Source organism: Lolium perenne, chromosome 1 (genome assembly GCF_019359855.2).
Source record: "Lolium perenne isolate Kyuss_39 chromosome 1, Kyuss_2.0, whole genome shotgun sequence".
Taxonomy (NCBI): Eukaryota; Viridiplantae; Streptophyta; class Magnoliopsida; order Poales; family Poaceae; genus Lolium; species Lolium perenne.
The window spans coordinates 57,263,346-57,279,272 of record NC_067244.2 but is presented as its reverse complement, the minus strand read 5'-3'; the positions used below and the strand labels follow the sequence as shown (position 1 = coordinate 57,279,272).

Genomic DNA, 15,927 nt, shown 5'->3' with positions numbered 1-15,927 from the left:
CACATTGGATCGAGCTTCGACATGTTGATCCTCAGCAGCGGTATCCAAAAAGGAACCTGTTTCAGTGGAGAAATCAGTAAGGAAGGAAGAACAGAAAGAATAACATCAAGCACGGTCAAGAGAACGAAGTATACCTGTCATATCCAAGCTGGAGTCATTCATCAGTTGAAGCATATAATTCTCTCGAGAAGAAGCTTCGGCAGCCTCAGTAACCGCGGCCTCTTTTTCAGCTATAGCATCCTGAGCCTGCTGAAGCACAATTTTCTCCCTCTCCGATGATTTTCGACACTGCTCCATTATTATAAGTGCTTGCTTCTTCATAGACTGAAGTTGTTGGCGAAGTTCTTTCAAATCTTCTGTTGAACCCTTACTCGAGGAATCTTCGATAAATTCATTGTCAACAGGCATTTTCTTCGAGTAGGAGGAAGCAGGAAAAGCATCGGAAGGACGAGGAGTTGAAGTGTAGTTATCAAATATCAACTGGAAATAAAAGTTTCGACATCAATCATCAAGCAAAAATAGATTTCCATTGATTTTCAAAGTGTTTACATGTACATCACAAAAGGAAGGTTCCTAATAAGCTAAGGGGGCAGTTGTCGCCAAAGCTACTATGGCGACAGCATCAAAAGAGAAACAAAACAAAAGAGAAGACAAGGTGGTCTACTTGACCTCTGGCTTCGATGAACTAGGAGCGGGAGTTGGCTTGCATCCGAGGTAGGCGAGGATTTTCTTTGAGTTTGGCTTGGCAGCCTTAATGAACGACTGCCACTTCTTCGTTTCCATCGCCTTCGTGTCGCCAACTTTCGCCCAGTCGACATCTTGTTGGCTGTCAGCAACCAAGGCGATAGTGCCTTCAACACCAACTTTCAAACTTTCTTGGCGAAGTTTGAGCCCAAGATCTTCTTGAGAATTGAAGCACTTGGCAAGAGCACTGAAAGTCGTGGGTTCCTATTTCTTCGTGAAGAAGTAGGGAAAAAGCCGCGACAGACCTGTTCTGGCTTCAGTAAGGCCTTCACGTGCCTCATCTCCATGAATTTCAAGGAGGGAAAGCGCGTCGAGAAGGCGATCACCTTCAGGATTCGCCAGATCATAATGTTGCTGCGTTCGCCCTAAATGAGTAAAAAGAAGCTTGTCAAGAAAAAGGCGAACAAGGACAAATATGACGACCCGAAGTAATAGCAAAGATCTGAGTACTTACTAACAAAACGTCGATTCTGCGACTCCAAGCGAGTAAGGATCTCTTCTTCACGAGCCGAATGCTGAGCTATGTTATCACTCAAAGAAGTTTCCGCGTCATGAAGTCTTTTTCGAAGATCTTCGACAGCGGCAGCATCTGCTTCAGCTTTCTTGCGAGCTCTTTCGCTTTGCTCTAACTTGATAGCAAGAGCGTCAGCGCGTTTGTTAGCTTCCGCAAGATTTTCTGGCAAAATAAACGACAATAAAATGTCATGACAAAATAATGAAGGAGTTTATTCAGTAGAAGAGGCAGAAAAAAATATAGTACCTTCAAGCTTGGTGGCATAATCGCGGTACCCGATAAATTGGGTACCGAGGCGGACAAATTCCTTCATCGAAGGCTGAAGAGAAGACCACAGAAAAGGGAAATCAATATAGTAAGCAAAAGCTCGATAGCACCAAGCAAAAACCGAAGGGGAGTCCAAAGCAATGAAATGTTCAGAGTATAAAAAAAAAGAGAAGAAGAGATAACTTACATCATCCATTAAAGGAGTCGTGGAACTACCAGTTAGCAAGGCAGGCTCCTTGACCGACTCGACCCTAGCCCTCTTTGGAGAAGGGGCATAGGGGCTTGCAACTAGAGTTGGATGCTCGATGTTTTGCTGAGGAGGCGAGGTTTCATCCCCATCAGGCTGAGCTTCAGAAACAACTAAAGTACGCGACGTACTCGTCCGAGCAGTCGCGTCAATAGGTGGAATCTCATCCTCGTCACCACTACAATAAAAAGGCGACAATGTAAGAAACAACATAGACAAAAAATTGAGAGCAAAAACAAAGAGCGGCAGGAACTTACGAGCTGACAAGAGCATCTTCGTAAGGGTTGAAAGTTGTCCTTTTTGAAGGACCAACTTCTTCGGCAGGAGATGTGCCGGCTTTAGAGGCGCCAGAATCGGCGACTTCGTCCCTTTTCCTCTTGTTCCTTGGAGATACACCGGAGGGAAGGGAGTGTGTCGATGCGGTAGCCTCAGATTCGACTTCTTTTTCAGAGGAAGCCGCGGGTTTTTGAAAACCCGCGACTTCACTCTCAGGGTGAGAAGTACCCTGGTTGTCGTCGGTGACAATAGTCCGTTCTTCGACTTCTCCACCTTCAGGAAGGGGAGGAAGAGGTGACGCAGTTTCAAGATAGAAAGAGTATCAACATGAATTTGTATCAATAATAGCAGACAAAGAAATGGCAGAACAAAAAGAGAAAAGAAGAGAGTGAATGAATAAGCAGATGGTACAATAAATTACCTGCGGGAGCGCATTGGTGGCGCTGTATGGTGTCACGCGGCAAGATGATGGGACGGTGTCTTTCTTGCTCAGCGACGAGATCTTCCGGACAAGTTTTTCTAAGTCCTTGACCGGTAAATCTATCGACAGGCGATCCACATCCTCGTCGCCAGCATACATCCAAAGGGGGTTCTTGCGCGCTTGCAAAGGCTGCACCCTAATTCTAAGGAAATGTGCCGTGATTTGGATACCCGACAATTCTTGTCCACGGGTATTTGGGAGCTCGTGGATGCGTGTCATCAGCGCCTCTGTCACCGATTTTTCTTCGTCGGTAGCCTCTGCATCCCAGGACCGGCGGCGACAGATTTTTTCGTTACCATCGAAAGGGGGAATGTTGTGTTCCGCCGAGTTGAGGCTTTCCTCGTGGATATACAACCAGTTTTTGCGCCACCCTTGAACTGAGTCAGGGAATTTGACGTCGAAGTATTCGACGTTAGGGCGGACGCAGATAACAACGCCACCTATGTTATAGGCGACATTGGGGGAGCCATTGCGGCGGAGAAGAAAGATACGTTTCCAGAGAGCCCAGTTCGGTTGGACCCCAAGGAAAGACTCGCAAAGACTGATAAAAATAGAGATGTGCAGGATGGAGTTGGGGGTGAGATGGTGAAGTTGCAATCCATATACAAAGAGCAACCCACACAGAAAATCGTGAATGGGGGAGGAAAGACCGCGGATGAGGTGGTCAACGAAACTGACCCGGTACTCGATTGGAGGAGATCGATAGCTCTCCTCGCTGGGGAAGCGCAGCGATTCCTTCTTCTTGCTGATCCCAAGTTTCTTCAGCAAGTTGATGTCTTGGGTGGAGATTTTGGATCTCTCCCACTCGGTGTTCCTCAGATCTTCCGCCGCCATCTTCGACTCTGGAGTGTTGTGCCTAGTGAGCCGTGCGCGCGGTGGCATGAACAATGGTGTAGGAGAAAGGTGCGAGCGTGGTTGAGCTCAAGAGGTGATGGGCGCAAGGGAGGATTTTTCGCAGAAGAAAGCAGAGGTGCGGTGCGAGTGAAAGTGCGAACGGAGGAAGACGATGACCTTAAGTAGGGGTGCGGCGAATCGACGCACCGTTGGATGGAGAAATCTTGCGATGGATGATGTACACGTGGATAAGGGGTAACAACGTAATTTCAATATGAAGGAAAGGAACAGGCGTTACAGTGCGTGCGCCAGAAAAAGTGGAGACGTGTGTCCCCCACTTGCACGACGTGTCAACCTGATATGGATTTTGGGCCTGCAAGGCAGAGAGAGAGCAATACTCGCGTCTTCCCGATATAGTGATCGTGGCTATCGTCAGTGATGATGTCACGTTGCCAAGAGAAAAAATCTCGGCTATGACGATTAATGAAATTGGCGGCAGACAAAGACTATTGGTAATTTCGAGAAGCTTTTGATCAAATACAAGTTTTTGCTCAAATGCTCGGGGGTTACTTTGGAAAAAAGAAAATTCGATTATGACAAAATAGAAATGGCGAGAGCCTATGACCAAATGCAAGCATTTGTTCATAGCCTCGGGGGCTACTCCCATCGGGAGCGCTGGTCGCGCACCCGATAGATATGAAAAGCTCGAGAAAGAATAACAATATAGCGACAGAAGATACTAATTTGTTGAGCCTACAACCAAGGTACAAGTCCTTGGTTGTAGCCTCAGGGGCTACTCCCATCGGGAACGCTGTTCGCGTGCCCGATGAAATTATAAAAAAAAGGAAAAAAGAAGTGAGCATATTTCGAGTTATGACTGATAACTCTACATATACTCCAATCGGGAAGGTAAAATAAGTCATCCGTTGACTCAATAAAATGTGCTATTCCAACAGCCGAAAAAGCACTCGACAATATATTCTCAGAGCGCCAAAGTCACGAATAATCTCTGAATGCCGCAAAACTTTGCGAAGGTAAGACCCCAGATCCGATCTGAGCGGCGTGGCACCGTCTCTGACGTCGGTTTGCTACTTCTTTCCGTATCAACAGATACGAAGAAAAATCCTAACGGACGCGTTAGGTACCCGATAAAATATGACTGGGACTCGACAGAATGGTAAGACCTTAAAGAGGCACCTGTCGAAGTTTACACCAGTATCCCGAGATCATGTCCAGGGACGTGATCTTGAAGTAGGTTTTTGCGGATTGCCACTAGAGCAGTTAACTAGTACCTGATCCGTCAGACGAACTAGCCCCAACTACCATCATCCCTGTACAATATATAATTGCATATCCAAAGATATGTGATAAATTCGGCAGAGTTATTGAATGATTAAAGTTGGAGATTTTCCATGATTCTTCGATTCAAGCAAAATCTCGGGGGCTACTGACATAGGCATCCCCAATGGGCCTGCCGAAGATGGTACCCGGGGTTTACTGAAGGCCCATAACTCGAAGAATAAGAAGATTCGGAAGCCCAAGTTATTATTAAGGAAAGCTAGAGTTGTATTAGGAAGTACTACTTGTAATCTTGCGGGACGGGTTGGAAACCCTCCCGGACTCTGTAAACTTGTGTATTACGAATCCCTCGGCTCCGCCTCCTATATAAGGGGGAGTCGAGGGACAAAGAGAGGATCAAATCTATTGTCAACAGAACCCTAGTTTCTTAATCGTCGAGTACTTTTCGGCTGAAACCTTCGAGATCTACTTGTCCTCTACTTCCGACGAAACCCTAGTCTACAATACGTAGGCATTGATAAGTTAATACCTTGTCACCGGCCCCTCCTCCAACAGCATCGTCGGTGAGCTCCACCTCTCCCCTCCCCTCCCTCTTCCTCTCCCGTGCGGGCACAAAGTGCTCGATGAAATTACTTTGTCTCTTTGTCCCTGGTTGCCTCCTTAATTGATGCATTATGATCCAAATTACTATATTATTGGATTGAGTGATATGGCTACTGCTTGTTTGCTCTCCAAATTACCAAGTGATGAATATATAATCCCTTTGGAGCATCTGCCCCATGCTATATATGTGTATTTGACCATGCTTATGATGGATTTCTTTTAAGGACTCTAGCTAGATTAGAGGGGAAAAAGTTGCTGCTTTGTTGCCTATGATAATGGATCATCAAATGTTTCCCTTTGTCCCTGGTTGCCTCCTTAATTGATGCCTTATGATCCAAATGACCCAAGTCCCTTGCATGATCCCATTTGTCCCTAATGTTGCTTAAGATGAATAAATTCCATCTAATCACCATTTGGAGATCAAGACTAGTTCTTGATTTCCATTAGCTAGACTCCAATATTAAAAATGTCTCCCAAATATGGAGACAAACATTTTAACATTACCCCAATGTTATTTCTCTCAAATGGACAGTTTCTGATGGTATGCTTGCTCCTCACTATACTTTATCAATTCCCTACTGATCCTAAGTACCCATGAATATCTGGTGGTGTTCTTCTGCTGTTTAGTTACTGTCAACACATGTGTTTGCATGTGTGTGTGAGCTGCTTGCAGATGTTTATCCACTGTTGGCCTTTATTCTTGGTAGCTCAAAGTGTCATGCACTTACTGGATCATCAAATGTTTCCCTTTGTCCATGGTTAATTGCCTCCTTAATTGATGCCTTATGATCCAAATGACCCAAGTCCCTTGCATGATCCCATTTGTCCCTAATGTTGCTTAAGATGAATAAATTCTCTCTAATCACCATTTGGAGATCAAGACTAGTTCTTGATTTCCATTAGCTAGACTCCAATATGAATGCCACTGTGGTATCCTTTGAAGAAAATGGGAAGTAGTTCTTGCTTACTTATGCATATCCATCTCTACTGGATTGACTAGCTCAGGCTTGGCCTCTCTCTTGCCAGCATCACTTGGTTACTACCAAGTGATGAGTAATCCCTTATGGTACCCCAGCTTTGTTTTGAACTCAATTGAGTAATGATAAATTTCTATTTCTTGTTGGCTTTGATGAAAATAGAGATATCCACAGTAGGGGATCATGTAAATGAATGCCATTGTGGTATCCTTTGAAGAAAATGGACTGTTTCTGATGGTTTTAAAAGGCTAGGTGGTGCTAGGTGATTAAGTTGGCTACCAAGACTTGTCTCATCTGGTTAGCTGGGATATGCTATGTGTTGTTGCTTGTTTAGGCATATCTATCACTTACTGGATTTACTGGTTCTTGATTGGCCTCTCTTTTGTCAGCATCACTTGGTCTATATACCAAGTGATGAATAATCCCTTTGGAGCATCTGCTCCATGCATGCTATGTGTGTTTGAGCATCTTGACTTATGTCACCATGGTTGCTGGTTTGGTGGTGTTTTTGTACTTGCCGATGATTAGATGGTTGGTCGATATCACTCGTACACTCGGGGGTGGAGTAAGTGAGCCTGGTGTGATGGCACAAATATCAATATCTTGTGCATCCTACCTGGCCTCACTTACTCCATCCCTGGATGTTAATATTTGTTTCGACCAACAAAGTATGAGGCATTCCATTTAGTTCATACTATTCAGTTGTCTATTATTTGAGTTGGCACTTCTTAATTGCATTGGCCGATGATTAGAATGTTTGGTCACTTGTACACTCAGGGGTGGAGCAAGTGAGCCTGGTGTGATGGCACAAATATCAATCTCTTGTGCATCCTACCTGGCCTTGCTTACTCCATCCCTGAATGTTAATATTTGTTTTGACCGACAAAGTATGAGGCATTCCATTTAGTTCATACTAGCTACTTCTTAATTGCATTGGCCTTTCTTCCATTTTAGTGCCGATGATTAAATTGTTTGGTCACTTGTACACTCTGGGGTGGGGCCAGTGAGCCTGGTGTGATGGCACAAATATCAATCTCTTATGCATCCTACCTGGCCTCGCTGACCCCATCCCTGAATGTTAATATTTCTTTCGACCAACAAAGTATGAGGCATATGATATATAGTTGAGATACCACTTGGTTCTTTCTTCCATTTTAGTGCCGATGATTAGAAACTTTGGTCACCTATACGCCGCAATATACTTTGTGGACGGGCCCCCCTTTCCCCGGCCGCCGTTCCGTGAACGAGTCCTTGACGAGACAACAACGCCGACCCGCCTCTCTGGCGCATAACCACGCCAGTCCCAGCCGCCTCCCTTGTGGTCGTGTCTCCTGCGCTCTGCGCTTCTCTCCATGGTCGGACCACGATTGGACACACCAAGGGAATAATGATAATCGCCATCACCACTATCGTCAGACTTCACAGGTGTAGAGTACTTTGCAGCAGATGCCACTTTTCTGCTCTCGCCGTCCAGTGAACGAGTCCTTGATGCAAAGACCATGCCGGCCTCCCTAGCATCATGCCGACCCTTGTTGACGCGCTTCAGGCCGTGTCTCCCGCGCCCTACACTCTTCGCCTTCTTGCCCGGTGAACAATAGACTGATCATTGGAATAAGGAAGCCGATGACGGCCGATCGCAATCTAATCTTGCGACCGGCCGTCATCGGTTTCCTTATTCCAACGATCAGTCTATTGGTTCACCGGGCAAGAAGGCGAACAGTGCAAGGCGCGGGACACACGGCCTGAAGCGCGGCAACACGGGCCGGCATAATGCTGGGCAGGCCGGCACGGTCTTTGCATCAAGGACTCGTTCACTGCACGGCGAGGGAAGAAAAGTGGCATCTGCTGCAAACTGCTATGCACCTGTGGAGTCTGGCGATAGTGGTGATGGCGATTATCATTATTCCCCCGGTGAGTCCAGTCGTGGTCCGGCCATGGAGAAGAGCGCAGGGCGCAGGAGACGCGGCCACAAGGGAGGCGGCTTGGACTGCCGTGGTTCTGCGCCGGAGAGGCAGATCGGCGTTGTTGTCTCGTCAAGGACCCGTTCACGGAACGGCGGCCGGGGAAAGGGGGCCCTTCTGCAAAGTATACTGCGGCGTATACTGCAACTATGTTTTCTGACCATAGTATTTGTGTTGACCAACAATGTATGAGGCACTTATTCCATTTTGTCATTCCATTTGCTTTGGTATTTTCAAAATGCCGATGATTAAAATGTTTGGTCACCGTACACTTGGGGGTGGCGTAAGTGAGCCTGGTAAGATAGCACAAATATCAATCTCTTGTGCATCGGATTTGGTCTCACTTACGCCATTCCTGAATGTTAATATTTGTGTTGACTAACAATGTATGAGGCATTTATTCCATTTCTCTTGTGATCGGACTTGTTGGTCTCACTTTCTTCCATTTTAATCATAGTAGGAACCGGATGAAGACCCCGATGCAAGCGAGCCTGGTGGGTAGAGAGGAGGGAGCAAAGGAGGAAAGACTACTTTGTATCTCGAAATTGTGAATTTTGTATGAATTAAGGGTTGTATGTAAAACATTTGACACTTGCCACTATATATGTATCTCGATCGGGCTCTAAGTACTGTGATGATGATGTATAATGTTGCTATATTATATGTGTCCATATTATATCTGTCTATCTGTCTATATTATACCTGTATACTATGTACAAAACCTGTATAAAAACTGTATAATACATCAGGGAGCACAAAATCGAGTATACCTGTACATTGTTCTGTGGCGCACCAAAATAGAATTCAGTGGCGCACCTATTTCTGTGGCGCAGCTGGCCCGTATGCGCTACAGAACACCTTAATTATGTGGCGCATGGTACGGTGCGCCACAGAAACCCTATTTTTGTGGCGAAGTTTCTGTGGCGCACCGCCCGTGCGCTACAAAATCATGTTTCGTGCGCCACTGATGAGGCTTTTCCTACTAGTGACGTCAGCTGGGCTGCATTGTACTCGGAGGAGTCTCTTTCCTTTTTATCCGTACAGACCAGCTAGGGACAACAAATTTACTATTTTAGGTGTTGTGCTCAAAACCTCTAACAAGCATGCATGCGCTCGCTAGATCTGTCCCTTTAATCCTTGTACATTTGTAACTTTGTAGATATTCCTTATATTAATAAAAACTGCACTGGGAACTCTCCTACCGATTTGACCCTATAATCTAATGCAAACCAAGCTTTAGGCCAGATGGTTAAGATAGGTTGCTATGTAGGGGTGTACATGGATCGGATTTGCTCATACCATATTTTTTACCATATATTTTTCTCAGATCCAGATTGGAGCGGATATTGATTAGTTTCGGATTTGAATGCGGATATATATACCAGACTATGGATTCGAATCAGAAACGGACTCGGTCCAGAAACAAACATAGTCGGATATATGCTTTCATCGGTAGGTAATAATAGTTTTTGCAAATCTTGAGAGGGATTTAAACTTTTAGTCTTGTTTAGTTAAGAAAAAAGAGACACAATTTACGTTAAAATTTAAGAATTGATAGAATTTAGAGCTAAACATGCTCGCCAAATAAATTTGGAAACTCAATAACTACAAACCTCGTGAATTGGCCTTGGCTTTTGACTAAAAATCGGATTATCAGATTTAAAACATTTATATTATTCTAATTAAATATCAGATAATCCATATCCGCATGCTATTTGCTATAGCATATCCTATATTGTATCCAGAGCACCATTTCGAAATCGGATATCCTTATCCGTCGGATTATTTAAAACCGGATATGGACACCTTAAAACGGATTCGAGATCGATTTCGGAGCGGATAATGTATGGTTTTTAATAATTTGATTCTTGCCTGTTTTTATTTATGAATTTTCTTTTCTTACTTTTTTGCTATTTTATCAAGGAATGTTGGTGCAAAACTAAGTATCATGAGAAAGTTTTTCTTTTTACGAAACACAATACAATCAAAGACGTCGGGAAGTTTCAGAAACGTGAAGTCAGCCCAGGAGAAGTGAGCCTGGGGACTTGACGCGGGGATGTTTCTTCATCTGAAAAATGGGCCGGGCCGCCACATATTGCAGCAGACAGCCCACAAGGCGGAAGTGCTGTCGTGTTCAACCCGAATACGAACCCAACAGCTGGAAACTACTCGAGCACGAGAAGGGCACCCGCTCGTCGTACGACCCGCTCCCGAGTCCCGATCCGACTCGTCTTCCCATCCGATCGTCCCAGATACCGCCATTAATACCACCACCCTCCGACCTCAAGGAAGCCACGAACGAACCTCGAATCCACCCAAACGCACGACACCAATCGCCCCACACCGTTCGACTTTTTTAGCAGCAGCAGTATCGTCACCGTCACCATGTCCGGCAACGCGGCGGAGGCAGGCGGCGACGCCGCGCAGAGGACGAGGGCCGGCACCAACGGCGTCGGGGCTAGCAGCAACCGGATTCAGGTGTCCAACACCAAGAAACCGCTCTTCTTCTACGTCAACCTCGCCAAGGTATTTGTTTATCTGCGCGTCGTCGATCGATCCATTGCCTCCGTGCTTTCGATTGGTGCCGATTCTTATTGATCCATTGCGTTTGCGTGCAGAGGTACATGCAGCAGCACGGCGAGGTCGAGCTCTCCGCCCTCGGCATGGGTACGTACTCCACGGATTAGTTTACAGGAGAATATATATCCACGATCGTATCCACGTTCTTGGTTCAACAATTGACATGCAAATCTAGAAATTGCAATTATGTCGGACCACCACACATTGTGGCGTTGTTAATTCCACGTTGCATGATTTCGATTGACTCTGAAAAATATCCAACGGTTGATATAGTTTCTTCTGTTTTCTGGATCGCTGACAACATTGCTTAATGTACTTTTGCAGCCATAGCGACTGTTGTGACAGTAACAGAAATCTTGAAGAACAACGGTTTCGCCGTCGAAACAAGTAAGAACCCTTATCCTTCACCCAACAATATATACTCGATCGTACCAATGGTGATCTTTATTATGTTGAGATCCTGCCTTATTTGGTTTTTAAGGTACAAGCCTTTTCTAACCTCTTACCTCTGAATATTTGCAGAGATTAGGACATCTACTGTGGAAATCAAGGATGAGATGAGAGGGCGACCAATCCAGAAGGCTAAGGTTTGTTCGCAATAATCGCTACCCTGACAATGCATTGTTCTCCGGAAAGTATTTACTCTGAACTTCTATGCAGATTGAGATAGTGCTGGCGAAGAGCGAGAACTTCGACGAGTTGATGGCCACAGCTGCGGCAGAAGCAGCCGTAGGCGTGGTCGACGAGCAGAACTAAGATGTTACCATAGACATAGCCAGACTGGCTTTATTTTTCTTTTGTTAGGCTTGGTTAACTTGGGTGCTGCCTGAGGATGGAATGTGTTTACGATGTTCATTTATCTACCAATGTCAACATTAGTAGTAGTAGAATTTAATCAATGCAACATATATTTGGATTATTGGATATATGTAAGGCAGCTTTTGCTATTTTGGTAGTAATTGAGAGTTGTACAATTGCTGACATAATTGAGAACGTTATTTTCAATCGTTTATGTCGCCTTGTGAGATAGCGTCAGAATCAAAATCAAAGAACACACTGAACTGAATCAGATAAATCTGCAAGACACATGCTTGCTACAAAGAACTTCACTCCTTGTGAATTATGATTGCTCATGGGTATTTTTCTATGATTTCATACCTCACAATCAGTTTCTGAAAAGACATCTCAACACATGTAATATTGAAAAGCAAAACTGGTAAGATTGGTAACTTTTCTTCAGATCAAGCGTACAGTACAGAAAAGGTCTGAAATCCTGTAGCGACAGTTATTAAGCTTGGTCATGTCTTGATTCGATGACCAAAAGAAGCCCCGCTGCCAGAGTTGTGAAACCGAGTTCTGGTGAGGATAAGCAGGGGCAGGCATACCATGGCTCCGGTCCAACATATGATGAGTACCACATTTTTGGCACTGCAGTAAACTATGGGCTTCACTCATCGGCTTCCTCAATCAGTATCTTCTTGCAAGCTTCATAGCACATAAACGAAATCCCAGCAGCAGGAACTAGCTTCATGCAACTCGGTCCCAGTCCTCTGTAGAGGCCCCCAGCACCTTCATCCTCAAGAATTGTCAGGAGAGCATGAAGCATGCTCTTGTAAACCTTCCTGCCGCCAACTGCTCCGACTTGCATTTGCTTGCGGGCAACCTCGAGAGGGAACGTGGCGGTGCTTGAGATAGCTCCTGCAGCAGACCCAATAAGCAGGGTAGGAACATTTCCGATCTCATTAGTCTTGAAGATCTTCTTGTACGCCTTCTTGAGGGTATCATAAGCGAAGTAGTTGGTTGCGGCATACGGCACCACTCCAATTAGACTTGGGGTTAAGCCTCTGTAAAGCTCAGTGGGGCCTTCTTCACGGATGATTTTGACAAAGGCATGGAGGAAGTTATCATACACACCTCTCTGCACAATCGTCATATGCATTCATGTGTTATATCTAAGGTCATAGATCTCTAATACTTTCTAGCAACAAGACAACTCTTGTGGGATAACACTAACCTGTATAGTTAATCGAGTCTTAATTAGTTCCAGAGGGTATGTACACAGGGTTGAGCTGAAACCAGCAAATGCCCCTGCCACTAGTGATGGAGGGACCGGGATCTTCTGCTTTTCCCCAGATTTTGGGGTTAAGAACTTGTTAGCTGTATCAAAGGCAAAAAGCTGCAACAATAGGATAGAAAAGGTCAAAACAAGCATTAAGATACTTCAATGTATGTATTCATCTGAGCACATGTTGCTCCCATTACACAACTTCCATTGATATCATATAGCCCTAGAATGTATATGAACTAGGTAGAAAAGGTTAAGACTATAAACCATATGAAACAACTGCACAGTCCATCAGGTAATGTTATCCATTGGAGACGTTAAAAGCTATGTACAGAGCATTAAAATTGAGTTAAGCAAGGGTGCAGAACCGCCACAGAACTAATGCTAATGCTCAGTCGAAATGTGATAAAGAATTGTAAATAAATTGGATTTGGATGGTCCAGACAAGATGGAAGATTAAACCCTTGGTCTCATCCAGTCAATACTTGTTGCATTAAAATTCATGAAATGATAAATCTAATTGTACCAAATTGGACTATGATTAAAAAGAGGTAAATTATAGTGAATTTGCTATATAAGCCTCAAACTGGCTCTGTTAACCCAATCTTAAGAGCCACTTGTATACCGACCTTAAAAGACCCCTACGGGAAAAATGGGAACAGTAATATATTAAGATGAATCAGCTGAAAATAACTCATATAGCATACACTGTGGTTTTATGATATGATGAAGTATATTAATGCTTGAGGTCACTTCTGAACTATGCTGGATTAGTCAAAAGTGTTCTAGCTCAGGAAAGCTGTAAATAGATGTTTGGGTCAAGTTAGCCCATAAGACATTGGACTACTCTGTGAGATTTAATATCAAATTAATTTTCGCTAAGCTGCGTAAAAGAGAAGGGCGGCCACATGGTCTTGGGTTAAACATATAGGGGCTTGCAGGCTTGCCAAAGGGCCCCAAGCCAAAATGGACAGAAACAAACATTGATTTACACTAAAAATTGCCTAGCTGTGTTGACGGATGTTACTCAAAGGGAAAATCCATAGAAAAACATTCTCCACATTTTGGTTAACAATTTCAGGGCTTGGATGTAAATCACAAACAAAGCAGTAAAGCATAATACAGGTTCATTATAAAAAAAAGGGAAACCACAGTGAGATAAAGAACACATGATAGCATGGGGCAGTTACTTCCCCTAATAAGATGTTGAAAATATTTCATATAACATACAGACTTTGGTCTGATGGTATGATGAAGTACATAGATGGTTGAGGACTCTTCTGAACTACGATAGATTAGCTAAAAGTAGCGTAGCTCGGGAAAGCCTAAGAGATGTTAGACGCCATTGGACTACTCAGTGAGATATAATAGAAAAGTTTATGTTACTTTCGTTAACTCTAAGCTGAGTGAAAGAAAGACGCCCTATTGCCGCTATTGGTCTTGTGTCAGTACATATGCACTTGGCCATAGGTCCCCAAGCCAAAACTTAGAGAGAAACGAACACTGATTGACAACGAGTATTGCCTAGTTATGAATGTGAGACGTGAACATGTTAATCAAAGGGAAAATTCGCAGGAAAGATTATCCACATGATTGTTAACAATTTTCTGGGTTGCATGTACATCACAAAGCACAACATAGAACAATTGGTATCGAAAATAAGGAAACCATGCTGCATAATCAATCAAACATGGCAGCCACGAGGAAGTTCATTACCTCAATTGCTTTGCTCGGGGCTACTCGAATGACATTAACAATGTTACCGCGGAACAACCCGGTCCATCCTTCATGCTTCATGATAGACTCAAACACCTCTGCAGACGAATTCCCATTACTCCCCACCATCAAATGCGTCCTAATCGTCTCCAAAGGGGCAACGACTGTCCTCGACACCGCTCCCGCAATTCCCCCACTGATCAGCCTCTTGAGGTGGGAATTCCCAACCTTGATCTTGATCCTCACCGCTTGCTTCTTTCCCTTCTCCCTCAACCCCACTCCTTCGCCCAGCAGAGGTGTCTCGACGGCTTGGTGTCCAAGCTCCGAGGAGACGTACTTCATGTACGGGTCTTGAGGATTCCCCGGCGATGTGGCGGTAGAGGAGGAGGCCGGGAAGCCGACGCTGGCGAAGAGACCGGCAGGTGGGTGGAAGGACTGGTGGAGGGTCCATGCCAGGTTGAATCCACCATTGCTGTCGACGTCACCAGGCGATGCAGGGGGCGGCAGCGACAGGAAGCAGCAGGTCCAATCCGCCGCCGTCGCATCCGCGCATTGTAACCGCACGCCGCCGCTCTTCTTGCTCATCGCCTCGGCTCGTCCTCTCGTATTACAGTGATGCGCTCGGCAGGGATCGGCCCTCCTACAGGAACCAAAGAAGCTGGCAGAGAATCACGCCTCCCAATTCGCAAAGGAATGAAACTGGATGGCGACGGATATCAGAGGGATTCAGCGGGCGTGGCGTGGGAAAGACGCGGAAAGGGAGGGGAATCTTGGGGCCAGGTAAAAAGGTTGCGATGTTTAGGGGCTTCCCGGATCAATTCGCTCCAGGGATCGCGCTAGAACAGTCAAAGAATCTGCATGGAGGGCAGAAAACCAATCAATTATAGATTCGGAACCACTTTCTCCACGGCGTGATTTGAAGCTGGAAGAGAGCGATTACCTGGGACACGCATTTAATTAACTCGCGCTACTAGTCCGCCGCCGCCGCCGGTGGAGAAGAAGGTGGTAGGAGTGCGGCCGGTCCCGTCGGGAAGAGACTCAAAACAGAGCACAGCGACAAACTGCACTTTTTGTTGTTGCTGTTTTCTCTCGCGATGTATCTTTCCTCCCTCCAACTTCGCCTTTTCCTCTAGGGCCGGCGCTGCACTCGCTCGCCCATTAATGGTGGTGGTGCCACGCTCCACTCCTACGATCACTCAAAGTTTTCTTAAGTCCAAAATATATATTCCAACAAAGAAAAACGTGATTTATAAACATTTGCTCCGCTCGACAGCTGTAGAAGATACAGAAGGAATTCACTCGCCGTGTCAGGTGCACCTTGGTTCGTACTGGTCCGTCGATGTGGATAGAGGGCCCACCATAA

General features: G+C 45.2%; 2 protein-coding genes across 2 annotated transcripts; one reads left to right on the top strand and one right to left on the bottom strand.

Annotated features, from left to right (window-relative positions):
* The first annotated feature begins 10,385 nt into the window (after positions 1-10,385).
* Positions 10,386-11,788, top strand: LOC127293204 (uncharacterized protein At2g34160-like). The gene is made up of 5 exons (XM_051322777.1): positions 10,386-10,729; positions 10,822-10,870; positions 11,108-11,170; positions 11,306-11,370; positions 11,444-11,788. The coding sequence occupies exons 1-5, from the start codon at positions 10,589-10,591 to the stop codon at positions 11,537-11,539; spliced, it is 414 nt and encodes a 137-aa protein (XP_051178737.1). The 5' UTR covers positions 10,386-10,588; the 3' UTR covers positions 11,540-11,788.
* A 57-nt stretch (positions 11,789-11,845) lies between these two features.
* On the bottom strand, positions 11,846-15,688 carry LOC127293193 (adenine nucleotide transporter BT1, chloroplastic/mitochondrial). Its single transcript, XM_051322768.2, has 4 exons — positions 15,505-15,688; positions 14,565-15,418; positions 12,798-12,959; positions 11,846-12,701 (listed from the first exon to the last, which is right to left on the bottom strand). The coding sequence occupies exons 2-4, from the start codon at positions 15,147-15,149 to the stop codon at positions 12,231-12,233; spliced, it is 1,218 nt and encodes a 405-aa protein (XP_051178728.1). The 5' UTR covers positions 15,150-15,418; positions 15,505-15,688; the 3' UTR covers positions 11,846-12,230.
* Between the last annotated feature and the right edge of the window lie 239 nt (positions 15,689-15,927).